At 39.0% G+C, this 27,526-nt stretch overlaps 1 protein-coding gene across 7 annotated transcripts in view; it reads right to left on the reverse strand.

The window, feature by feature from the left end:
- Positions 1-7,632: 7,632 nt before the first annotated feature.
- The window catches only part of PLEKHA5 (pleckstrin homology domain containing A5), a 156,726-nt gene continuing 136,832 nt past the window's right edge, over positions 7,633-27,526 (reverse strand). For 3 of the 7 annotated variants that reach the window (XM_058806052.1, XM_058806055.1, XM_058806054.1), the window contains 11 exons: positions 26,719-26,820; positions 26,198-26,309; positions 25,917-25,963; positions 24,321-24,438; positions 21,897-22,012; positions 19,655-19,864; positions 16,959-17,117; positions 15,576-15,697; positions 14,644-14,789; positions 13,427-13,531; positions 7,633-10,516 (listed from right to left, as the gene is read on the reverse strand). In XM_058806052.1, the coding sequence (XP_058662035.1) occupies positions 13,437-13,531; positions 14,644-14,789; positions 15,576-15,697; positions 16,959-17,117; positions 19,655-19,864; positions 21,897-22,012; positions 24,321-24,438; positions 25,917-25,963; positions 26,198-26,309; positions 26,719-26,820 (1,227 nt within the window). In that variant the 3' untranslated portion in view covers positions 7,633-10,516; positions 13,427-13,436. Of the gene's footprint in view, positions 10,517-13,426; positions 13,532-14,643; positions 14,790-15,575; positions 15,698-16,958; positions 17,118-19,654; positions 19,865-21,896; positions 22,013-24,320; positions 24,439-24,951; positions 25,141-25,453; positions 25,663-25,916; positions 25,964-26,197; positions 26,310-26,718; positions 26,821-27,526 lie in introns of those variants that run through there. The other 4 variants (XR_009274805.1, XM_058806059.1, XM_058806053.1 and 1 more) reach the window with 4 other exon arrangements.

Raw genomic sequence — 27,526 nt, forward strand, 5'->3', positions numbered from 1 at the left:
TCCTGGCCTCTGAGGCTGCAATGCAGTTGCAATCTGGCAAGAATGGATCTCTCCTGCCCCCCTCCTTCCCCTTCAGTACTCCCCACGCTTTCTGTTTCTCTGCCTTAACAAGGACAGCACCCAGCCTTCCTGCACTCCCTTTCTCCACAGAAATGCCATGCTGAAGGCAGCAGTAGCCTGTAAGAAACCCAGTCAAACAGCAGCTCATTCTGCAGTCCAGCTCCAACGACGGAATGCCTGCCACCCCTGCATCCTCAGTGCGAGGGGCAGCGTGTCCGTGTGCTCTGCTGCTCACCTGGCAGCTCTGGGGCCAGGGCTGAGGGTTTCTGTGGCAGGATCTGCTCCTTGGGGTCATACCCTTGGCAGGGCTGGATGTTACCTGCTCAGCTCTGGCCACTCCAAGTCGATATATCACTTTTCACACAGAGTTAGGCAGCCTGCTGGCTGTGCTCACTGTAATCACCACTAGCACCAGTTTCGGGAGAACTGTGAGACTATTCCATTCCCAGAGGAGTTTTATTTCACAGAAATGACTAAAAATGGTTGCTGCACAGGTAAGATCCTCATAATTTAGACAAAGAAAGAGAAAGTAAGGTCTTTTTGGCTGTGCACATATTGATGGAGTTCTGGTGCTGTTTATTTGAAGCAGTGGGAAATGAGAACATTTGGAAAATTGTGTTATGCCCCCACTAGTTATCACTGATGGAATGAAAACTGAGATTGAGTGCTTTACACCCAATCTTGCAGCAGCCACCTTTATTGCAAATAAAATGCTCAGATAGATGTGCTCTCAGAGGAATTTTACAGGCTTTGTCTGAAACTTTGGCGTCTCTGGTATTGATTGCAAATTTCACAATGACCTCAGTGGGGCCAGACTATCAAACCCAGCCTGAGAGCTGGGCAGCTAAGGAGTTTGGAGGAACCCACAGCAAATCCTGATACCCTGATATTATTGATGGCTGCCAGGAGCTGGGAACTTGGCCCCTACTGCACAGGAGAGCCTAAGTTGCACTGTATTCAGAATTTCAATCGTTCAGAATTCCACTCTCTTGGAGAGCCTGGAATATGTGGCAGAACTGGGAGATGTAGATCCTAAATTAGCTCAATGCCCTGTGGATGCACTGCATGTCCTCTAATAGGCAAAGCAGTGATTCCCCTCTCCTGAACTCTATTCCCAGCTCAGCTGCTCCCAGATTCTCCAAACAGCTGACTGCACAGGGGTGGGCAAAGCATTTTAGCATGGTGTTCTGCAGAAATTTATGCATAGTTAGGATATGCTTAAGAGAGTCTCTTTCCCTGCTCTGAGGTGCAGTTGTTTGTTTTTGAACCCCTCCAGTTAAAGCTGCTGTTAAACCCACACATGGTCTCAACAGGAACAGGTGTGACTTTTAATGGCATAATGCTTTTGAGTTTAGTCAGTCTTTTAAAACTGTTTTTTTTTCTCCTTGAGCCAAGGTGAACATTATGTGCTTGATGATTTTTGCCCAATGACACATGCAAACTGTGTTCAATAAACAAATACTATCCTAACAAATACTATCCTGTTTTCTAGGCAGGTGATACTGAAGTTACAGTAGGAAAGGGGGCACTATATATTCTTGGCAAGCTGTTGCTATAAAGGCATACTGTCAGCAGCAGCTTGGCTTTATATTGCATTGAACTGGATAATTTATCAGAACCATCATCTTTGCAGTTGAATTTCTGTCTGGTTTGGCAGTGCTAAGCATTTGTTTCATCTTGGTGAAAAGTGGATTTGGCTATTTAGAGCCTGGAAAATAAGGAGACTTTTCAGGGCAAGGTGAAAAAGAGCTGATTTTAAATGTGGTGAATCTTACAGTCCATACCTACGTAAAACTGGGCTCTCTTAAACTGAGGAAGCTATTTGATTTAGGTTGTGCTAGTGCATAAGAGGTACAACAAAGAGGGATGTATTCTAAAGTGTAACTCAGGCACTGAAAGCATTAAGGTATCAGCTCTGCAGAGAGCCATGACCTACTTCTGCCTTGTTTCTTCCAAGGAAAATCCTTTGGCACCACTTCAGGCCATGGTTTCTGTTCTCCCTGCTATCTTGAGGACCTGATCTTACACAAAAGTGCCTCAGACACGTTCACATCCCAGTTTCTCAAGGCCAAGTTTCATGTAGAGAGGAAGCAAAGCATCCAATTTAAAATGGGACTTTACAGAAAAAAACCCCAAACATTCTCCTTACCATCCTTAATAAAACATAAAGTGCTGGACCAATGTCCAGGAACCAGATTTTTTATAACAGTAAATATTTTGGAGGTCTTTTGGATATGAATACAGTCAGATTTTGGGACTTTCTTATATTGCAGTAAGTGATCTCAGTCCACCACCTGCACTGCACTATGGTTACTCCTTTTGGCACACTGCATGCATATTCTTTTCCATTACATGCAGCATATTCTCATCAGCTGATGTTCTACAGAAAAACCTCAACAACTCAGTTTATATCACGCTTAACAAAGTATGACAAAATAAATGCTGGTTTAAATGCCATATAAATATTGAAACATGAAGCATTTGAAAGTTACTCCCCTCCTCCCTGATCTAATTATTCTATTAATAAGCAACATGCAGAATTTCATCTGGGATGTAGGAACCACAAGAGATCAGATTCTCACACAATTTCTCTCCTGTATCATAATGATTGCAGTGTGAGCATGTTTAACTTTAAATCATGCAATGTGTTCACCTGAAACCAAAAGGGCTGTTCCCATCTGGGCCCAGATCTGCTGCATCAACACTAATTCTGTTGCCCTGGTTATGTGCAACTGCAGCTTAGGCCAAGAACACATTTTCTCTGTTTTGCAGTAATTTGTCTTGCAATTTCAGTGTAATACGATTGTTCCTTTTTAATCTTTAATTGTTGCCGTGCACCATTAAGCAGCAACATCACGGTATTTAGAAGTCACTTTGTCTCAACCCCATTTTATGGGTAAAGGAAGGCTCTGAGATGTGGCTGCAACCTTGCAAAGAAACCTGTTTATGCAAAGGCCTATCAAGAACTTCTTTCATTTAGGTTAAAGGATCAAGTCCTTAACATTTGAAAATGCACAATAAACACACAACACTGCATCATTGAGTAGGAAGGTTAATAAAAATACAGCCTGGCATTAACATTAAAAAGGTTCTAAATTTTTTTCTTCACAGGTAATTAGTTCACACAATGAAATAATCTCCTTTCTTATCCTGGAAACACATGCATAAAACAGCTCAGATAACATCATTTACATACGGGCTGCTGCATCCGCATGTTAATGCCCGGCAGTGAAAAGTTCAGACAAGTTTGTAATCCCCGATTTCCTGCGCGTGCTCGGCACCCAGATTCCCAGAAGGAAGGGAGAGGGACACTAAATATTCCTGAGATGGCAGGTCAGCTGCAGCCCGCCACATCTGGGCAGCTTGCACTTACAGAGTTGCTGAGAAATCTCCGGACACTCCTGGAGATTTTTTTTTTTTAAACCCATCTCGGTATTTGCTCCTTTTGTCAGTCACTTGTGGCCATGGCCATCACCCCGAGCCCATTGTGCCGCCGCCGCTGGCTTTGTCCGCCCCGCTCCATCGCGTGGTACCGGGGCAATCTGCATTCCCATTTAAAGCACTATCATGTCACCCATCAGCGAGCGCTCGCTTTCATCCCCCGAAACCCCCACACAATGGCAACCACGCCGAGAGCACAAAGGGCCGGCCAGAGGGGGAAAGGGAGGGAAAGAAGCAGCAGCTGCAGCCGGGATAACTTTGCTCTGCCGGGCTCCTTCTGGGCGAGCTCTTGAACTTGCACTGAAAACACCCGTGCCCTTCATCCCCTGCTGCCCCTCCCAGCACAGCCTCTGTGCCCAGGGCGGGCACTGCAAGGAAGCTCGGCAGCTCCTGCACCCAGGCCAACAGGTAACGAGGGTGTTTGTGCAGCCTCGGCCAGCTGCAGGAGACAGGGAGGGAAAGCCTCCTCCTGCAGGGACACTGATCGCCAGCAGCGCCTCCCAAAACACCAACCCAGCCTGCTGGGCAGCCTGGACCTACCGTCTACAAAGAGCAGAAAATGTACAGCTCCTGCAGCAGTTGTTGTGCTGCAGTTACTTGTAATTTACCTGTGAACAAAAAAGCAAAGCGCACAGCAATCCGGTTTTTCGTTCAGAGGTGCAGGTACAGCACCCAAGAGTTTGGGAATCCAAAACTCAGACTCTCTCATCGCTGGAGAGTCTGCAGCGCTAAAGCTTGAACGAGGATTCACTCCCGAGCACCGGCATCCCCTCAAGAGTTTGGAGCTGTAGAGACCTTAGGATTCACACACCGCCTCTGATTAATTGCCTGAAAATGTTGTGAGAGTCAGGGATTCCTGTCTGCAGGTGAAATGACTGCAGTGCTCCAGCCTGGGGAGGACGGATGGGAAGCACTCCTGTGAAACAGGCAGGGCTCAAAGCAAGGCTTTAGAGTCCCACTTCTCACAGACACGACCCAGCTGTGCTCCTTGGGGTGCACAAGATTTTAATGAGGCAAAAATGATCAAAATGTCATGACCTCTGTTCTTCCTTGTCCTGAAATCTGGATGATGGAAATGAAGTGGAGCTTAGCCTAGGTTATATTTAGCTGAAGACACAGAATGCAGTAGCTTTAAGATCATGAAATATAAGTTTTAAAATAAAAAGCTGTGAGGTCAGAGTAGTTATACCCCCAAATCAGCTTATATAAGCAAGTGTGGTTTTCCCAGGGTTGTGGTCCATGAATATTAACCAATTCCTCTTCACTAAGGCAATCTCCTAAATGGCCGAGGCTGGTTGGTTAATTTGTAGCTGCTACCTTGCAAATAGTGGTCAGGATTTCACACATTATCCAGGCACTTTGTATTTATTAAAAATATTTATAATTTGTAAGCACAATATACTAGAAGTACTAGCTACAAAAAATTATGGGTCTGTTGGCACAGGCTAAGAAAACAGCCAGGAATGTTATTCAAAGGTGATTTTGGTTTCCAGGCAATTTCCCTGCTCACAAAATGACACCTCTAGCTAGACCTGACTCCTACAAGCTGGCTCCCTTGCAGTACCAGCCCTTGCATGTGCAAACTCTCTGAGACATTCTCCAGGTAGTCAAAAACCAAACAAAAAATAACATCAGGAAACATTAATCAGAAAGTTCAGCTGTCTTTTTTCCCCTCTGTGTAGATATGAGCATTTCAGTATATAAAAAGAGTAAACCCAACAGCCATTAACAGCTGTTTCCTAGACTGGCTGATGAGCCTACTAAAAAAAGAAAAAAAAAATCATTCGTGTTTAAAGCTAAAACATCTGAAACAGCCTCCATGTTCTTGCTGACTTGGGAGTTTACCAAGAAGAAAGTTGCACAGTATGAAGCACTCAACTTACACGTGTAATCAGTGTCAAGACTCAACAGAAATTCACATTGTAAAGAAGTGATTTATGAGATGAGTTGCTGAACTTTTGCAGTCTTTTTTCCCCCTCAATTGCTTTGAAATGTACTGTCAATTAATGATAATTTTCTCAAACAAATTCTTAGGTGTTTGTTTATATACCTACTAATTATTTTATTTCTAGTAAAAAACTATTAGAAAAAAAGGTTTTTTCTAAATAGACTCCATTGCTGAAAATAAAGGAAATTTACATCAAGTTACTTGGGAATCTTGGGTGTCTCTTATTGCATGCTTTGACTCAATCTTTCAGGATGATAAGCACCTGCAGATTTCCACCACTCCAAACAAGAAACTGATTGCCTGGATTCAGCTGCTCATGCAGGGACAGACAGCTGGGGTGTGGATAAGGCAGATTTTCTCCAGATAAGGAATGCAGAATATTTTACAAATTGGGCTGTAATGGATGTAAAGATGCAGAAGAGAGTCCAGTACAGCACCAGGCACTTCACTGTGACACAGAGCAGGTAACAGCAGATGAGGATATTTTCCTGAAAGTTTTCATTGAGCAAACCTCGAGACTGAAAGTAAACCTTCCTTATTCTACATATAAAGTTAAACATGCAAAGTCTGCTTTTTTTTTTTTTTCTTTTTTAAAACAGTACTCATTTTACCTTCAAAAGAGCAAGAGGGTGTTTCCATTTTTAGTCTGAAATACTTTGAAGTATTCCCATTTCATAGAACAGGGATCTGGATAGTATTTGACCAAAAGAAAAAAATTAATTCCTTATTTTCATTTTGGTTTCAGTAATAAAGAAGTTAATGATCCCACATCTGGTTTTGTCCAGATATACTCTACAGCAGCCCACTGAAAACAGCCCTGTTTGCTTCTAGTTTTACTTTTATCCCAAACAGAGCCTAATCCAGCCTAAAAAAAGTGTTCCTAAGCACATCCCTAGCCAGACTGCCACACGAGGCAATTGGCAACCTCTGTGCTCATGTCACTTACCCAGAGCTGCAATTAAGAGCTGCCTGCAGTTTCACCACACCAGCCAGATAATATTTAGACAGACCTTAAAAACATTTTCTTTGGCATACCACAGAATGAAGAAACACCACAAAAAAAAAAAAAAAAAAGCCCCAAAATCTCCATTCCACAAGTAACATTTGAAATTCGAATGCTGACACATCTGGAACAGCTGGGTAACAAGTCGTGCATGTCAAGTTCAGAAAGCAACTGCTTTTAGCCTTCATTTTGGGTCAGGCATTTGTTTGTAGCCACCAGTATATTCTCTTTTATTTTGTAGCAGCTTCTTCAATGTTCCCATATGGACAAGCCAAACAGCTCCTAGGACATACCAGCAAGCATTTTATAATGTTCTTTAGAAGAAATGAAGGCCAGATGTTGCTTTGTTAGCTCCATGTGCATCCCTAGAAAAGTTAGATGAGTTTGTTTCAGATATATTATCAATGCCAGGTACAGGCAATTTGTTTATCGGCCGTTTAAATGTCAACTTTCTAAAGGACAGAAAATAACATTTTAACTTAGGATTCAAACTGATGTAAGATTAAACTACCCTAGAATAAATTTAGAAAATAATTATAGCACAATCCAGGATCACAGGGACAAAATAGTACTGTGCAGAAAAGACATGATGAGCCATTTCTGAGATCTGAATGAGTACTACTTATGGTTTATTAGAAAAGGAAAAACAAAACCTCTCCACCTTATCTCTGAAATATAATGAAAAGTCTGAGGTAAGACTTATCCAACAGCACCACTGATTAAAGGTATTCTATTCTGCTGCTTTGCTCACCCAGGGTACAGCTTAATCCACTAGTCTAAGTCCTAAATCTACTACTGACAGTGTAATTCATTAATGTTTTTCATGTATGCACTCCTGCTACATCCAGTGGATCCAATAGGGTGGATAAGAATTCTGTCACAATCTGTCCAATTAATGTGATTTAGATTGAGAGGTGCAAGTTTTTTTCTGATTTTCTGAAAACAGAACCTTATTGGATTCATTTTATGATGCATATTTCTGAGGAAATGTGAACTGAGAACTACTTTTTCCACCTCAGTGATAACATAAACAAGGTCTGGGTTTCAGCTGCCTGGTGAGGTCTTTCCCTTTGAGCCAGTCCACAACATACAAAAACTGCCAAGACACCAACTATAACTTTTTGAGTAATGTCACTTTATTAAGGGACTTTAAAGGTTCACATTCTCTAGTAGCCTTGGAACAATGCAAATGGTGAACAAAAGACAAAAATAGATGTAATTGGTTCTGAAAAGCATGAACATCTGTAGAGAATGTGTTGCATTATTCCTAAGGACTCTTGCTTTTGAAAAAAAAGCACGTTCCATATATACAAGTGTCAGTGCAATAGCCAATAAAGCAATCAGTCAGAAATATAAAAATATCCTAGATACAAACATAAAATAGATGTTTGAAGGCTGAACATATCAGTATTCTGATATTTCTATATCTTAGGAATATGATCACTGGGATGAGTTATTCTGATGAGGTAAGAAACAGTAAATGCTCTGTGATAACACAAAGCCATACACTTATTATTTTTTTTTCCATAAGACAAAAAATAGAGCACCCAATGAAACTCCAAGTCTTTGCAGCAAGTGCCCACAGGAAGTGAAATTATAGTCTAAGATCATTACTACATTCCTGCATCATCCACCTCTGCTGTCTTTGCCAACAGTTCCATCAGCAAAATTTGCTTATTTCCCCAACTTGCCCAGCTCCATTATAAACTGCATGTTCCTTGCAGATATACCAAACCAAAAACTGCTTTAGACACAGGCAACATCTATAAATGTCCAAAAATCACTTAGTCATTCTTTCCTTTATTGGTTGCAATTCTTTTCTTGGCAGCAAGGGCAGAAAGAGATTGCAAAACTTGACAGCAAAGAGCTCTGTCTAGGAGGGTTAGGGAGAGAACAGGGTGTGTCCCATCTGCTTTGCCTCAGGTGTTCCACTGAACACTTAAGCTTTGGTTGGTTGTGCAATAAAATCACATTCCTCTTCCTTGCTGTCTTTTGGATGGAATGATGCACTACTTTGGGGCTGCTGTTCCATAAAAAGAGGGTGATGTGGTAACTTTTCAGCTCCATGCTGCCTGTCTGCATTCATCATTCATCCTTCCTTCAGCCACCTCTTCCACTGTGACCCCTCCAGGCTCTGCTGCTGAATTCAGCAAAAAAATTTCTACTTTTTAACTTTTCACAGAAAATGGCAGAACAACAGGTAGCCAGACAACATACTCTGCATCTTTGCGGAAAAGAGCACCAGGAAGAACAGGGAGCAGAGCTGGGAGTGCCAGAAGAATCCAACACACACAAACTCCTTCTTGGGGAGAGGGGTAATGGTAAAGTAATATCAAACTGTGAGGCAGTATCAGGCATTCCTCTATGGAAAAGCACAATGAATTCTTAAACTTCTAGAATAGCAATATGAACTTGATCAGGATATGATTTGTGTGATAAGAAAAAAGCACAACAGGAGCTGGCAGCTGCCTTCCTGTGAAACTTGCCTTACCACTTATGGCACACATATGCACTGAAGCACACAGCAGCTGCCTGAACCTGCAAAGATTCCTTAGCTTTAGAGCCCAAGATTCAAAAGCTTTCCCTGAAATATTTTTGTTTTCTTAGTTCTTTTCTAACCCTCTTTTGTCTCAGGCAAATTCAGGCAGCTGTGCGAGACGGAACAGCGAAGCTGGTAACATCTGTAGTGTGACAACACTGTGACAGATTATTTCAGGTTTTCTTGCAGTTTCTGCAAGATGCTGTGCAGATGCCAAAGCCTCCAGGAATCATCACACTTCTCTCCTTAACCCCAGTGAACTTGGCAATCAGCGTTTGCAAATATTGAATTACTGCTCACCACACCCCACTAAGACAGGCTATTACCTCCCGTGTAAACAGGCAGGGAACGCAGGAGCAGAATGACTAAGTGATTGTTCCAGTACCACAACACAGGTCTGGGAGAGCCAGGAGCTGAACCTGTATTTCTTGCATCTCAGTCTCAGGTTGTCTGTTTTGTTCTGTGTTGCAGCCTTAATTCTTTCCTGAAGAGGAAGACTGGGATCTCTTAAGAGTCTGTCACTGCTACTCTGCTTGACAGGTGATGTTGCCAGTGGGGTAGGAATTGTTGCATTCCCCACATCAAAAGGTGGAACACAGTGTGACATCTGCTTGCTGGAAGAAATACTAACCATACAAGTCCTTAAGAACATCAACATTTATTTAATATGATATAAAAGAAATGGGATATGAACATTCGTATTTGAACAATAATAAGTGGCTTCTCATACTTACATCATATGTGCTCATTGTATAATATATACACAATGAACATAATTACATTTGTACACAAACTAAGTACTGGATTGAAAACCTGCTTATTGCTGTACACACCCCAACCCCATCAAGGAAAAGCCCAGTACCTCAAAATACCTACACTCCATTTTAGTCAAGAGAAAGGAACCACTAACATTAATGTCTATGTTGACAGAAGTGTGGCAGTAACTGCTGACATTGCAACCTGACCAAGAAATCATTACAGCAGAAACAGGACATCTCTTACTAAGCAATAATAAAAATGGCACATTTTAAATATATCTATATGTATATATATATAAAAATTTTACAAATAAATTGTTAAAACAATAAATTGTAATGCTGAAAAAGTGTAAAACAAGGTTTAGTGGTGATATGTAAAATTAACCGAGTTATGCATCTAAAAGAAGGAAAAAAGTAAACTTATATGATCCATCATTAAAAGAACATTAAATTCTGAAGAATAGCAAATAAAGTTCTGACTGTAGGCTGCACATGAAAAAGAGCCTTTGTTTTATGTGCACAGAAATCATAGCAGCAAGCTGGTATCAGGAGAACAATCTGAAGGTTGCTGAGTGTACACGTGGGCCATTTAAAGCTCTCTTGGAATAAACATTTTCCAGGAAGTGATAAAATGATGCTCTGTGGCCAAAAGCATCAGAACTATGAATTTCATAGACTTAAAATATACTGTACAATATCTTCTCATATTTTCATAGGTCAGGTCCATACATCTCCGGCATGAATTGTTTCAACAGAAGCCATTAGTGCTGCAAGACAGACACAGATGAAGTTACTTTATTTTAGCAACACAAGATCATCTAAAGAACTCAGGGGATTAAACACAGCAAAGAACTCCTGACCTCAACCTAGCAATGCAGGTGTAGAACATAATAAAATATCTTAGAAATCAGTTGTTTCCAAAATCTGTTTTCCTGATGAATGGTACTGCTGTCAAGATATTTCAATAGAAAGAAGCAAAGCCAAGGTTTTTTTTTCAAATTTACACCACTTTGAATGAAAGAGCATTATCCTGTTACTCATGGTCACCTTCAAATGCTCTTCATCTAGAACCAGCAATACCAGCAAAGATCCTAACTAGCCTTAGAAATGCAAGGCACATTTTGGATTTTGGAAGGGGATGCAGAATTATTGAGCTGCTACACTGCACTGGAAGTGTTTTTCAAATGCTCTACCCAGAGCTTGCTGTATTTGGGTAATTGCTGCAAGGACTTCTATAAATAACTTTTAACAGTTCATTGGTAAAAATGTTCCTGAGCTTTGAACCCAGGTGCTGTATGAAATTTCATTATTCCCCCATTACTCAGTGCAAATGCAATGCTTAAAATCTAACAGGGCTGGTGGTACACACAGAGATTTGTCTCTGCAGAATAAGGGCAGTGACAAAAAAGGAGCCTTGTGTTAAGGGGTTCCTCCTTAGTCCTACAGTATCCTGTGCCACCAATTTCCTATGGCAAATTCCCCTGGCATTGTGCCAAGAGCATCATTTTTCTAATTGACTGTAAAAGCCAAACACAAGTATTACCTCTTCATTCCCTGAAATCCACTATACATTTTCCAGATGTTGCCTGAAAAATTTGGTTGCATATGACCAGGGCTGACCCTACAGCCTTGAAGTTCCCTTTGCCACTTAAGACTTCTCGAAAATGAGGGATGCTGAATTCCTGTGTGCTAAAAGATGTGCCAGAAGCCTTCAGCAAAGCACTGGAATATTGGAACCACAGCCCCAGGAGGTAGAGGGCAGTAAGCACTGTGCTCCATCCATCTCCTCTGTATGCTAAACCCAGCTCATGGCACAAATTTGCTTTGGAAGTCCAAGGAAACAACCAAGAGAGGCATCAGGTGCAGCCCTGTGGAATGCAGGTGCACCCAGCTAAGGGCTTTCCCCAGCTCAACCCGAACACTGAAGAGCCACAGGGGATGTGGCTGAAGTTCTGGGATCCTTCCTCCATCAGGGAATCAGATTGACAAGTGCCATTCCAGATGGACCATTCTGTCAGAAAATTAAAGTAATTAAAGCTTCTTTAGAGGCTTTTGAAGTAGAGTTGTCCTGAACACAGGAATGCTTCACCTGCAGAACTGGCTGTGGGGATACACCTCACCAAGGGGGTGCAAGCCTTTTCCTATTCCTTTCTATTTTATTTAGCATAAATCCTAAAGGAAATGAATTTCCTGATCTGATCTTCTGAGCTGAGAGCAGCTTAATGCAATTGGTGACAGATTTCTGGTTGCTCCCCCTTCCCGACAGTGCCCTGTGCCTACAGACAGAATCCAGCAGTGCAGTTTCACTTTCATTACTGACCCAAAACTCAGCTGGATGGGGGGAATGTTTGTGATATTTAAAAAGGAGATGCATGATAAATGTGTGTATATTTATACAGTATATTTATATACATTTATAAATATATAATTTACATCTATATATAAATATATATTTATACAGTGAACATGAAAAGCATTAACACAATTCAGTATTTCCAGAAGGAAAGTCCCACTCTTTTTTTTTCAATAGTTCTGCAATCAACATTTTGAATTAAAGTACAAAAATTCAAGCTAAATCTAATCATGGTAGACTACATCCATCAGGAAGGCAGGAGCAGTGTCAGGACAGAATGTGAAAATGGCATTCTCCACTTTCTCAAAAGCAGAAAATATTTTAATAATATTCCTTTTTTTTTTTTAAGGAGTATAAATAGTTTCTTGCCCTTAGTTCGTATTAGAAAGGTCTCTGTGATGACTAATAAGTCTAATTTTGCTAAAATGAAACCTTGCCAATTGAGACTGAGACAGGAAGTTTAAAAAAACCACATTTTCAGATCTCCTCATGCTAAATGACTGAAGATGTCTCAATTTTAAGATGTTCTTGATTTTAAAGCTTTCTTAAATTACATTTAACATTGCCATTGAAGCAAAGCTCATTATTTTAGCAGAATGCTCATTTAAACACTTCCTGACAACAAAGAAATGTGGATTGATTTAAATGCTGGTAAAGTGCTGAAGCATTGACACTGATATCCTACTAATTTTGTTAAACACTTGCCCAAACACACACTTTATATTTCCATTGCCCTTCATTAAATGGCAGGAACAGGTAGAAAAATGTAGATCCAGCCTAACTCATGCTTTCTAACTTGATTCCTAGAAGCAATCACCCACTATGGCAGGAAAGAGCAGCTGTGTGGGGCTTTCTCTATAGAAAGAAGGAAATAAAGTTTTATAATTGTTGTTTCTATGTCTTAAGCCATGATTTCTTCAGGCCATTACCCATTCCATCCTGGGCATCCCCAGCTCTGAGCTCTGGCTGCCCATTTTGCCCATGGCTGAAGCATCAAGACTCATGTGCACCTGTGCAGTGATGCTCATGCCTCAACTCCCTGGTTTGGAGCAGCTCAGGCTGTTATTTCCAAGGCTATTTACCCTGCCAGCTGTGAAGAACACGCCTGATAAACCAATTAGCCCTTTCTCTTTGTAGCTGGATAGAGAATGCACTCCTTGCAAGGAAATCAATACACAAATTTAGTTGTTTTCTGGCTCATTTATACTCAACACTGCAGGTAACCCTGTCTTGCTGAATATCAGATGTTTCTCCCAAAAATACCAGCACACAATTAACCTGGAAGAATATCAGGAAGAGGAGAGGTGGGAAAGCAAGCACCTACTTGTCTGTAACTATACACACATGAAATGGGATCCCTCTGTCAGCTGGGTCTGTGTGGATGGAGCTGGTGACAAGGACGATTCTGGTGAGGAGGGCAAACTTTTCACTGCCAGTCATACAGCAAAAGAAAGAAGAGTCCAAGTTACAGAAGCCATAATAAAGATCAGCTTGAAAAAAAGCACCATTTCAAGCCACAGCAAATATAAGAAATAAATGAAAGCTACACAAGGTAAAGGCTTAAAATCTGGTCAGCACAAAAAGCACAGCTTCAAGGGACAGCACAGCTGATCCTTAATCAGGCTTAGAAATAACTAGCAGAACAGCAAACACAGGAATGCTGATGTTTTATGTTGCCAAGAAAGAGAGGGGGAAAAAAAGTGAAATTTAAGTAGTTGGGATAGGCCCAGACCCACCTTCATATCCCAGCTCAGATGAACTAAAACTTCTCATTCTGCTGAGCAGTGCAAAATGCACAGACAAGTTCTGGTTTTGATTATCAAGTCACAGAAAGGATTGCTGACTGCACTACAAAGGTCCAGATCACCTTTTACATCCATAAGTTGAACCATTTGGCTTTCTTAACCATTCCCATCAGCAAATAATGTCTTGAATTCTATCTTCTCCCTTCCTCCTTCCCTACTCATTCCAACTTTTTTTTCCTTCTTTGCACACAGTTTTGCTTTATTCCCCTCTTCTCTTCTTGCAGAATAGTCCACCACCAGTCATTGCACCAGTCAGGTGCTGTTTTCTGTTTTTTTCATCTTTCTTACTCAAAACGTGGCCAAACTGCGGTCTTTTACTTGCTAGCTTAAAACATTGGAAACTCTCAGTAATTCCACAATTTTGGGCATATCTAAGGCCACTCAGCAGCAGGGAGCAATGGTAAAAAGTCTACACATATCCAGGACTGAGATGAAAAAGGAAAGATTTGCTCCAACCAACAACTACAGCATGACTCAGTTTCTGGCAACAGTTATTTAAATCCCTGAATTAGCAACTATAAAAGCTATATTAAAACCTCAGGAAAATGAAGTTTCTGTAGCTGCCCACTGGGAAACTATTTTTCTGTGCATTATAAAACTGTACACTTCACATGTAGACTAGCTCAGCATTTTCAATTCACAAGGGTTTCAGAGCATCAAAAGACACAATGAAAATGAAATGAAGTTTTACATATGTACTGGATAAGCTGTGCTTCACCCAAACTCTTTTCCATACCTGCTGCTGCCTGATTTCCTTTTGAAGACTGTGCTGCTAATTCAAATGAAGACACAATCCCTTCTTGTTCTTGAACACTGAGTATTTCACTTTCTTCTGAGCTGCTTTTGGGTTTGTGGTTTGCAACTGTGGTGACACTCTGCAAGCTGCTTAAAAAAAGCACAGCATTTAGAACTTGCTCTAACTTCATTTCAGGTGTTAACCACTAAGTACAGGAGCTATAATTTAATTTTCTCCTGTTAACAGAAAAAAAGCTGCAACTTGCAAGTCTGGGTAGCATAAATTAAGCAGGCATTTTGAAATCCTTCTAACTTTGTGTAGTTACACTTTTAAAAAAGCACCTGGGATTTAATTCCTTTCCTTTCTGCACTCCTGCAGTTTCCTACTGCTGCAGGGCCCTGTGACAAAGTCATGACCTAAGGTGAGAACTCACTTAGGACCTGCAGTGCAACTTACACCAAAGCCAGGAATTGTGAGAGAGAAATATCCAAGACATAATATTCTTCTAATTCTGCAACCCTGCAAAGCACTGAGGGAAAAAATGAAGCAGGAGATGTAGAGTAAGATGTTTAGTTTGCTCCTAAATTAATCAGCACTAAAGAGCATGCTATGGAAGCATGGCTAATAATAAATTGATACAAGGCTTGAATTGACATTATTAAACACATTTTGGAGGCCAAGACAAGGATTATGAATGCATTCTGGTTATAACTGGGACAACACTTGAAAATAAACATTGCTTCACCCTCCAAGTCATCAACTCTGACTGAACCCCTGCAGCAGTCAAGCCTCTCACTAGATTTCCCTATATATACCTCTCAAAACCACAGAAATAAACTTTTCAGTATTTATGGCAATTGCTTGGTCCATTCAGCTAATAAATACAGCATGCAAGTTTAAAATAGCCTCTGAACATCTTGTTTGATTTTTACCTTATATCACCATCATGTGTTTCTTCCAATTTATTTTTCTTTTCTGCTTTCTCTTCATTTCTCCCTTCTTTTGAGTCAGATACAACATGTGCATCTGATAAAAGATCATCAGTTTTTGACAGCTATAAAAAAATTGAAACCATGAAACAAAAAGCTGTAACACACACTAAGTGGCAGATAAGAAATACAGTACCAGGAAACAGTTTTATTAACAGACAAATTTTGCCATCATGTATACTTAGTAACTCAGAATTACATAACTTAAGAAATTTTTATCAATACCATGCAGGTTAATAGAGTTATCCTAAAACTTCTACCAGAGGCCAGGGGCAGGGTTTGCCTTAATAACTTCCAGAACTCCTCTGAGCTCTTTGGATTGCAGCCTGCCTGTTTTTCCATGCTATCCCTCTCTTCATGATGCCAACAAAAATCCCAGATGCTGCAATATTTTGTTGATAAGACTGAATGCTGCCCTTAAGGTCTGATTACATATCAACAATTTGAGTGTATTACATAATTTTCCTTTTGAAATATTTGCATATTTAACAAAGCAAGTCTCTCAATAAGGAAGTTTTTCCAATGGATAACAATAGAAAATAGTTATTTGATTTTATACCATTCTCCATCAGATATATATATATATATATAAACTAAATATAAAACAGGAAAACAAAAGAATAATTAAATTAAATAAACCATTAACTGAGGAATATGGGTATAGAAGAAGAAAAAATCTGTACACAACAATTTAAAAAATATTAAACTATAAACAGGATATGATTATGTAGAAGCAACTCTAGTAATCCATTCTTCACAGTCAGTCTGGTTTCGCTGAGTCTTAAGGGAACTTTAGTACCAGAGACACCAAGGTAATTCCCTGCCAAGTGTGTTTCAAACTATTTCAGGGCAGAAATCAAAGCAGTGAAAAATATCTCTAAGTACAGGTACTGCCTAGTTCCATGTGTAATTTGTTGTGTCAGCTTTATTCTGCTTTCTATAAACCATTTGATGCATTATAGCCATCCAAACAAAAATTCAGGGACATTAAATGGCTGTCAAAAACTCCACTGGGGTAGCCTAAGCAATGAATATGTCAATGATTATTATTATTTAAAGACCACATACAAGAAAATTCCATGTCTCAGCTATAGACAGATCCCATTGAATTTTGTGATTCTCTAGAGAATATTGTATTTTCAATAGGAAGTCCTTATCTTCCAAGCAAAAGGAAATGGCTAACTTTCCCATCCTCTGGTATGTGTGTCAAAATAGTTTGTTACTGCAAGATAAGCTGATAAACAGTTCAATAAGGAATAGTTCTGTCCCTCTTTAGCAAAACGTGAATTATGTTATTGAACAGTTTAATAAGGAATAGTTCTGTACCTCTTTAGTAAAACTTGAATTATGTTCTGCATCTCCATAATTTTTGAATTGTGCTATTTCTTCTCCAGGACTTCCATTATTTTGTTTCACATTATTTTCTCTGCTGGTGCTCTCGAACTCCTTCATGTTGCCAGACACTGTATCATCCTTTCTCCGATTCTGAGGAATAAAATTGGTACATGGATATACTGTTACAGAAGTTATCACAGTTCTGAGCCTTCTGCTGCCATCTGACTGATTAAAAAAAAAAAAAAAAAAACTTGGAAAACCTTAAGCATAGATTGTAATAAAGAAAATGGAAATCATTAGGGACTTGGAATTTTCTCATTTTTGTACCTTTCAAAACAGTTCAGCCTAACATTTCTTTGTCTGCAAGATTATTGTATTTTCTGCCCCATCTTCCTTTCCAGCATTTCAATGTCACCCTGATCTTCTAAATTTCATTCATAATTAGCTCAGTCACAAATCAGCTCAGCAGCATTCTCACTTGCATCATAAGTGCTGCTCTTTTTATAAAATAGCTTTTTCCGGTTTAAGAACAAAAATCGATAAAAATCTACTTTCAGCACAAAATTCTCAGTGCACCTGCATGCACTTGCTCCAATTATCTTGGGTATCCTCCAAGCCTGTGGTGTGAACTGATTTAATAGAGGACAACACAGTATCTGATAATGGCAGAGAGTATTAATTATTTCTTAAAGAAAAAATTAATCCATGGCGCAGAGAATAAGTTGATATAGAAATTTTGAGGAAGGATGGTAGGGGTGACTCAAGATTGTGAACTGCGAACATGATACTGGCAGAGCTGAAGGCAGGCTCATCTGAGAACTGGAGCTGAGAAAAATAGGAGCCATGGAAGCAGTAAATCTCGAGGCTGAACTCCTGTGATCTAACACATGCACCCTATTAAGGGGAAATTCCACCTAAGTCAGTTCATAAATCAGTCTCTGCTCTCCTGAATTGAAGTATGCTCCCCTTATCATCTGCTCGTCCCAACAGCAGTTGTGAAGCAACTTCCTTTTGGATTATGGTAATCACTTCAAAATTACACAGCAGGCCATTAATAAAATCCTCTTCCCCCTCCAATTCTTAAATAACCAAACCACAGTCGAAGAGACTTCCAGCAGTTAATGCCATTGCACCATTTTTCTAAAAATCAATAGACATAAAAACTATGCTTTTAGAAATAAAAGCTATTACTCAGCATAATACCTCATCCTGGGGCTTTTAGCCAAATAGCATTCTGGAAGAATTAAAGTTATTGTAGAAAAAGTGACTTTGTAATGTGGACTGTTAGCTAAATATTCAATTCAGAGATCTTCTCACTTACTCTATAAATTTATTATCATCCACAGAGGCCTGATTTCACAGAGGAGACTGAGGAACACGGTGCAATGAACAGAATTACTCTGGATTCCAGCCCCACTCTGCTGCCCAGGTGTGACACACAGGACTGCAGCTCCCTCACCCTGAGGTTTGGAACCACACCACAGGGAAGAGGCAAAGCTTAAACTTTCCTTTTCAGTAAAAACTACTGAAAGAAACATCTGCACAGCTCTCTCTGTTTGGCATGACCTCTTCAAGAGAAAGGCAGTGCTAATCACAGAAATATTTGGAGTTCCTACGTGTCCTACTCCCTTCACACGTAGCATTCCTGATGTCAACCCAAACACAGATGCTCTATTGCAAAGGCTAAAATGGAATTCACAGTCTTCTGTGGATGCAAAGTTCTTGAAGAAAAAGTAACTTTTGAATAGCTCTGTGACAGATAGGTGAAAAAACCAACCAAAAATGCGAAGCTGAAACATCTTTGGAAATACCTGATTTCCTGACACTGCAATATATTTAATGTGCTTTTGGAAGATCAGATGTTTAAATGCCTACAAAACACACAAATAAAGAAGGCATTTCCACACCAGCAGAAAAGCAAATAATACTAATAAAAAAAAGAAGCCAGTAAACAATGTGGTCTGAAGAAAAAAGTATTCCAGAAGATTAAAAACCCAAAGAAACCAAAAATCAACTCCTTTAAGCTACTGGAAAAGAAACCTAAATTTAAGTATCTAGAAGGTAGTAGGCTGTCTAACATCTGCTATCCTGTATCTGTGTTTGGTTTGGCTTTTTGGGTTTTGTTTGATTGTTTGGGGGCTTTTTAGATATGTATCCAGAATAATATTTCCTGGTTGATGACAAGCAATTGTATCTTCCTCCCCTCTCCCCATCCTTTACCCATGAATAAACTTTTTAGGCAAATAACCAAGTTTAAGAATGGTGAAAATAAAAGTGTGAGTTCTATTTTAATACATTAATGGGCTCAAACACCACAGCAGAAGAACACCACTTAGGTGCTCTGAACATAAATATACATTCCTACCTAAAAATGCTGCAGATGTTTGAATACATTACAGGTAGAAAAATCAGCATTGACTTCATTTTAACATCAACAGAGTCAGGTTTCTCCCTGGTCTTGTTTTCAGTCCCAAACCTTGCAATTTCACCTTGTTTGCTGAATTTGACCAAAACACCCGCCCTGTTCCCAAACATCACAGTGCACAATCAAATGAGGATTTGATCCACAATCAATGTGTATTTGAGGTGTTTGCTTCCCAAAAAGGCAAAGAAGTGGCCTCTACCATTAGGTGCAATTAGGTGTGTCCAGTTTTTAACTGGGCACATCAAACCTTTAGATCACCCACCTGTGCCAGTTTGAGAGGATTATCCCTGACATAGGACAAGCTCTGGGAGGGAGACTGCTCTGAAACACCAATAATGTTGAGTCCTTTCCTCTTCTCTCTCAGACAAGCTTGTTGGTGCCTCTTTATTCTTTCCATCTGCTCCTCCACAGTCATTCGAGGCCTTGAGCCTTCTGCAAGGCACAGCTGCTCCACTGCACTCCTTGGTCTTTCCTTAAATGGAAGGAAAAAATATATTTATATATATATGTTTCACTAAAAACTAAAATTTCAGACTGTAACTTACCAGAAGAGATCACCTAATGATTTACTAAAGGGCAGAAAAATAGTGGGCAAATAAAGACCTCTTATGTTTGTGAAAAAAACCCACTACAAATACCAATTAACAATAAATGAACACTGAAATGCAAAATAAAAGGAAGGAATAATTTGCTCTTCTGAACTATAACATCACCAACTATAAACATCAGGAGAATGGGTAGATGCTCTCTGAGCCACCCTTTCAAGCTGAAACAATTTACCAGACATTATAAAACTGGCAAACACGAGATATTTGACTGAGACAGAAACATAATTGAAATTTAATGATCCAGGACATTTATACCAGTTGATCTAACAGTAATTTCTGCCTTTTTATTTCAAGAAAAACTACAGTTGGGCATCATTTAACTGCAAGTGCAGGCTGAAACAAAGTGAATTTACTACCACTTAACAATCTGTAATTCTAAGCATTATATTTTTCCCAAAGTAACACCCATTTACCTAATCTTTTCTTAAAATTCACTAGTTTTCAGGCAGATTTGTACTTTTTGTGACAGACAAAAAATGACTTCAGGCTAATCAGCTGCATTCAGTGCCCTTACAGGACCTGAGTTGATTATGAAAAGTGGTATTCTTTCTCCAGTCAACATCCTGGGAGTTTCTCTCTCCTCTGCCTTTCTTCTCACAACTTCTCCTCTACTATTTGTGCTGTAATTATGGCAAAAGTTTTCCTCTCTTTCGCATGAACTCCATGTACATGTGGGTCTTTAACCCAGAGACAACAGAACTGTCCAATCTGAATTTCAGGCTCATTGCCTGCATACTGCTGACTACATCCTTATTTTCTGGCTGCTTTAGCTATTTCCCAAATTGTTTTAGAACTGAAATAAATAAAAGCCTGTGTTTGTTATAAAGGGGCTGTTAAAATTGTCAAATACAAGTGTTTGAAAGATGCTTCATGTGCTTTCAACTCAAGCCTGAATTCCAGCAGATTTATCATTTCCCACTCAGCTCTTGCCCAGTTTGAGGGTCTCCATGCAGTTTAACATGCACATCATTTATCATTTTATCATTCCTTCTAGAGCACTCTCTGTCAGAATTTTGCATGTTCTGAATTTTAGACTTTTTGTGCTTTTAGGTATAGACTTTTCAGAAAACACTGCATTTGACTTGAGGTTGTAGAGAAAGTTTCTTAGATTGAATGATAGAACTGAGATTTATAAGTGTGTAGTTTAAATAGAAGCGTGTAGTATCATATAGTGGAAAAATTAGAGTTTAAAGTTTTAGAATATAATGAGATATATAAAGCTAAGGTAAAAGTTTTAAGGTAGTAGCTAGTTTTCTTCTTCACCTTCTTCACTTTTTTTCTTTATGGGTTTGAGTGGTATTTTGCAATTAGACAGAAAAAGTCTGCATTGTTGGATACAAGTGATCGGTTATTGAGTTAAAAGTAAAAAAAATTTAAGTGTCATTTCTTAATTAAATAGCTTTTCTTTAAAAGACTTTGTAGAGACAAATAAGGAGACATTTCCTAATTTATTAGTAAAATGCTGTAGAACAACAGCTTGTAAGACTGTAATATAGATAAGTAATCAACATTTGAGTCCAAACACAAAATACCATCTCCAGTGCTTTCAATTCCAATCCTGACCCATAGAAAAAAAACCCCAAAAGAATCCAACTAGTAAAATTAATTACGTATATAGTGCTTCATCTAGTATATAATGCTTCTACAACAGTGATTTTTATTTCTTTTCCTTTTTTTTTTTTTTTTGTAAAGATATTGAAAATAACTTCAACTTTTGGAGTAACTACCAAATTTAAACATGTATAATTTAACCTAGTATATAAATGCTTCTATAACAGTGATCTATCTTTCTTTCTTTTTTTTTGGTAAAGACAGTGAAAATAACTTCAATCTTTTGAAGTAACTACCAGACTTAAAAATGAACACAACCAACACTCAAAGGTCATTTTGAAGTACCGTTCTTAGATCTATCTTCTTGTTCTTCCTCAAGGTGACATAGGATGCTATTGTTGAGGACTCTGGCGTGGGGGATTTGGTTCTGGGTGGTACAACTCCCACAGGGAAATGTGAGCCTGCAAAACAGCAAAGCAACAAACTGAGTGCTGTGCAAAACACTGCCAAAACTGGTGATTGGTTTTCTAGAAAAGACACATTGTCAGCCCTGGGAACCCTTGTCCAAAGGGCAGATTCAGAGGGTGGTGCTGAGGTTTGGTGGGTGCAGATATGGAAAGCCCAGGCAGCTCCTGGATGGTTTCATTTGTGTGCACACACCAATGCTGGTGTCTGTGGGTGAATGAAATCACCCCGAGCCTGCTCAGCTGTGAGTGGAAACAGGAGCTGAGATGTTCTGCTATAAAGCAGCAGTTTGGATGCCCTTTAGACATAAAAAAGGATAAAACACAGCAGAATTCCATTTCCTTTTTGTGTCACCTTTATGTACCACACAGGTCCCAAATATTCCTCTGCTCTTGTATTTGACATGTTCCCATTTCCCTTTCATTGCTGAGGTTTGAAAAGAGAGGGAAATGGCTGGCATGGGAAGTGCTCAGTACTTTAACCACAGTGCACAACCACTAGAAAAACCTTTTTAAATTTCCTCTGAAAATATTTATTTTTAGAACCACCCTCAATAAGAAACTTCCATCACTGAGGTATAACTTCTTAAAACAGCAAGGCAGAAAAAACTCAGAGATGAGCTGCCTGTAAGTTTTTTCCCTCATCAGCTTAAAAACTTAAGACAGAATGACATAAAAATGTTTCCTGTCATGGATTACACACTAAAACAGAACTGAAACAATCAGCAATGGTTACATTTTCCTACTGCACAGGGATTGTTATTGTGAGTGAATGCCCAGAACAAGAGATGTCTGTTAGAACATGATAAAACACAGCTAAGATAAACCACACACTGGAGGGAGTATATACAGAATATACAGAGCCTCTCACTGCTTGCTACCACTGCAGCTATTCTGTTCCACACCTCTAAACATTATTAATCTTAAGAGGAATTTGCACTACTGCTTTCCCTCACTGAGGACTGTTTTTCTACAAATGGACAAAATAAAATAATTTCTGTCTTTGAGACAGAAAGCAGACTAAAGGTGCTTAAAAAGTGTTGGGTTTCTTTACACAGTCAGTATAGATTTTCTCATTTTGTCTTTATCATTACTTCACCTTTTGACATAAATTACTGTGAATAATCAGAAACATCACAGGTCAATGAAACCCTAGGCATGTTGTCAGAAAGACAAGTTTCTCAATTTAGGTCCTTGATGATTAGCAAATCTCAGGATAAATATTCCATTTTCTGCCACCAAGTTAACAGGGTTTTAATTATGTGCCTTAACATTGTATCTCAGCAAATACCCCAGAGAGTCTGAATTGACAAATTGTGTGGTAAGTGCAAGCTTAATTATATCACAGGGCCATTCACATAGTTTATACCCAAATTGTATGCTAACCTCAGTTTTAAAAACCTCTACGACCATTCTGATGGAAACAATATCTTTGCAAAAGCATAATTCTTGGTAAAATTCTGCTACCATTGCATCAGCCTGCTCTGTAATGTCAAAGCACCAAAAGAGAAGGCAGTGATCCTGCTGCCACTGGCAACATCAATGCTTAGGGTAAAAAAAATAGCTAAGTTTAGGTAGTTTTCCTCAAAGCTCTGAATATGGTTTTTGGGAGGTGCTAAAGCTGAGCTTTTTCCTGAAGTCACCTTTAACAAACTATTCTGTATGTTTTAACAAACAGAATTGAGAAGCACTTCCTGGTAAAAGACTCTACCAAGCAATTAGTAGCTTTCATGGGAGCTAGATGAAGAGAAGAATCTAAAGCATTTAGCAATTGCCAAGACCTTTATTGTCTCTACACTCCAAGGTCATGATCATTATTCCTATTATATCAGGGGACAGAAGGCAATTCAACAATTACAAGATTAAAAAAAAGAAAAAAACATTGTTTCCCTGCCTTATGAGAGCCTGAAAATTCTGTGGTGCTGCCTTTTTGGACGTTCCAGCGACATAACATCGGGAGCTTGATTCAAAAACTCAGTAATTGTTCAAGGGCAAGAACATAAAATGGGTAATTGTTCAAGGGAATGGCGTGTGGGGAATGTGAGTGATGTGATTAGACATGGTGTCAATAAGGATTTCAGGCTTGTTGGTGAGTGTAATGTTTGATTTTTCTGCGGTGTAATTGACTGAAATTTCTCTCGTCATATAATTAAATCATTATTTTATTGTGGAAGCTGTTCCATCAAACTGAGAAATGGACAGGCTGCAAAGGCACAAACCTTAAGGCAGCTCCTACAACACAGCTGAGCTCTGCACTCCTTGTGAGAAAGCTGAAAGGTTGCAAACACCGTGCCTGGGGACAAACCTTTAGTAGAAGATTCTGATTCTGAAACCGGTTCTGTTTTTTCTTCACCATTAGACTCATCCACTTCTGCTACTGTAGTTAGCTCAGGTTCACTCTTATAAAGCCTATAATCAGGACCCTGAGGAACAGCAAGGCATGAGGTAAATAAACAGGCACTTTGCTGCAAGCATTTATGTCTTAAGACTCAAACCAATTATTCTGTGATAACTCTGCTCTCACTTGAAGACAGTTTTCCATCCTTCAAGTGGTATGGCAGAAGTGTTTTCTGGTAATTAATTTGAGTAACAACATTTGCAGACAATCAGAAAAAATTGCCATAAAAAGGCAGAGTTGTGGTTTTTCTTTAATGATCTTCTGGAAACAAACTGGTACATGCTTCAAAAGCTGAGCCCAGAGTTTTTTAAAGAACTAGTCAGGAGAATCCAAATTTATGACATTTAAGTCTTAAGACATTTTATATATGTACAGAACAGATGACAGGAGAATGTGAAGAGCAAATGATGCAGCTCTAAACAAAACCAAATAAAAGTGAAACCATAACACAGAAGTAGCCAGATGAGTAAACAAAAACGGCGGCTGTGCAAAGGAGGGAGGATGCTTCAAGAACAACGTGGCAGTTTAAGCCACTTACACAGTAAGATCCATTTCTCTGATATCCTTGAACTTGGTACATCTTCTTTTCTTCTGTCAGATGTACTGGGCCCCTGCTATAACAGAGCAAGGAGCTGCTATCACTGGGCAGAGGGGGGATTATGGGAGGATGCTCTGTAAAGTCATAGGACCGAGGGAGTGGAGGACGAGGTGGGACTACTTCCTCTTCCTAAAGATTGTAGAATAGTCACCTTATTTAGACATGAGCACCTGGTACAGTTATTTATAACTTAAAAAGAAAAATATATTACCATGGCTACAGCAGCTATAGATTTTGCAGTTAAAGGGACAATGTCACATTTAACAAGAAGGAAAAAAATAAATCTAGCACCTGTGCTTTCTGTTGGACAGGTACAAACTCTCTAAATCATACTTTTAAAAATTAAATCCATTATATTTTGAAAGATTTTACATAAATGAGACTTTTAGAAAGTTCTGTAAGCCAGATGGATATTGCACACACTTTAGATAACCATGACAATGTCCCTTTAAAACTGTAATTTCCAGCCAGATTTTCAGAGGAATTCAACATTTGGGAGCTCCCACAGTCTCAGCTCTTCTTGTGGGTGCTCTGGCCATCTGAGAACCAGGCTCAATATCTGAATAAACATATAAAGCAATGTATTTCTTCCCATGAAAAGTGTGGTGGGTAGAAAACATAAATCAGGGTTCATATTTCTATGTTAAGAGCCTAGGGAGAGGAAAAGGTAAGAAATGGAAAAGAGAAACATACCAGTGAGAATACAGAGACACAGTACAAATGAGTGTTAGAATTACTAGAGGAGCTATCAGTCTTTAAAACTAGTTCATAATATGGTGTTTTTACAGAAACACACTGAATACATCCTTCAGACATCCTTAAAATATTCACAATAACACTTGTTTTTATCATAGCCATGTTACAACTTCCATAATGCTAAAATAGTAAATATGCTAAAACCATACCTCATTTTTATATTTAATAGAAGAAAATGTCCTTGATACCATGATGCCTGTTTGGGGGAAGGTGCAGGGGAAAAAAAGAGAAAAATGGTTTTCAATAAACAGCTTTAAAAATATGAACTCTAACCTGTTGCTATCAACCAAATACACCAAGCACCAATTTAAAGTAGTATTTACTTTGTTCTCTTCTTAGTCATGGTGTCATTTTTGCAAACATACAAAAGCAATGATGGAGCTTTTATTTAAAATATATGTATGATCCACTGTCATTCTGTATTGCTTACCTGCCTCAGAAGAGCTTCTTTGCTGTTTATGTTTAAGTAAACCCTCCATGACATCCTGAATTCTCCAGAGCTCCTTCTGAATCTGAGCACGCTGTATCCCTGCTGATTCAGTCTGCCAGCAAATAAACAGCAAATATGGCCACTAAATAGCAAACTTAAAAATGTATCATTTAATCTAGGATATAATGCTTCTATAACAGTGATTTTTATTTCTTTCTTTCTTTTTTTTTAATTTGGTAAAGATAATGAAAATAACTTCAACTTTTGGAGCAACTGCCAAACAAAAATGTCTGCTCACCAAAACAAAAAAAGAAAGCTCCCAGACAAAGGAATATCAGTGTTATCATATGGAAAAAAAAAAAGGAAAACCTGAAGATTTCTTCAGAACTTACAAGGTAGAAAAAGAAATTAAAAGTTTGTAAGTTACTTCAGCATTTGTCCCACTTTTTCATTAGTATAGTTTTAAAATTCATACAAAGTCCAAGTGAACTGAGTGTATTATTTTAAGATCTTTGGCACACCTGAATTTCTCCAAGCCGATCGAGCTGGTCCTGCATGTGGTTCCTTGTTACAGTTACATCATACTCCAATTTATCATATTCTCTCCAAGCTCTTTCCAGTTCCTAAGTATATAACAAATGTAAAGAATTAGGGATACAGTTCAATTAAAAAAAAAAAGTTTTTTTTTTTTTCTTTTTCCAGTGGCATAAAACTTCAGGATGTAACACAAATAGACACCAGCAATAAATAAACAGATACATAATTTAGGGAATGCAATGTTTAAACAGCTTTTTGATTTTCTAATGATACTGAATGAAATTCAAACAAGCATTTTGAAAATTCAAACAAACAGCACTAACAAAGAAGACAGGTGTGGGCAAATTCTTCAGAAAATGCCTTTATAGTCAGCAGGCATGTGGATCTTAAGCTGTCTTTCCAGCGAGGCAGAAAAGCCACAAAAATGGATGCAAATTTGTCTCTTTTATCACCCAGAATACACATGTGTGAGAGCACAGCATGTGTGTGCACAGGCAGAGCATTATGCAGGGGAAATGCAACTCATTCAGCTGCCAACACAACACTGCTCTACTCATGTGCAGCTGCAAACACCACAAGGAAAAGGTGGAAAAGAAATTATTCTTCTTTGAGGTCAGCCCCACAGTCTCACTTCTGCAGCCTACATCAAGCAATTTACTCGTTTAGAATAAATTGGAAAGTTAATGAGGGAAAGTGTGTCTGGAGGATTTCCTTTCCCCTTGTTCCCTTTGCTGTGTCCAACCAATTCCTGCTACAAGAAGTCCAACACTCAGACTACAACCAGGATTTCAG

The sequence above is a fragment of the Ammospiza caudacuta genome, chromosome 5 (assembly GCF_027887145.1).
Source record: "Ammospiza caudacuta isolate bAmmCau1 chromosome 5, bAmmCau1.pri, whole genome shotgun sequence".
NCBI lineage: Eukaryota > Metazoa > Chordata > Aves > Passeriformes > Passerellidae > Ammospiza > Ammospiza caudacuta.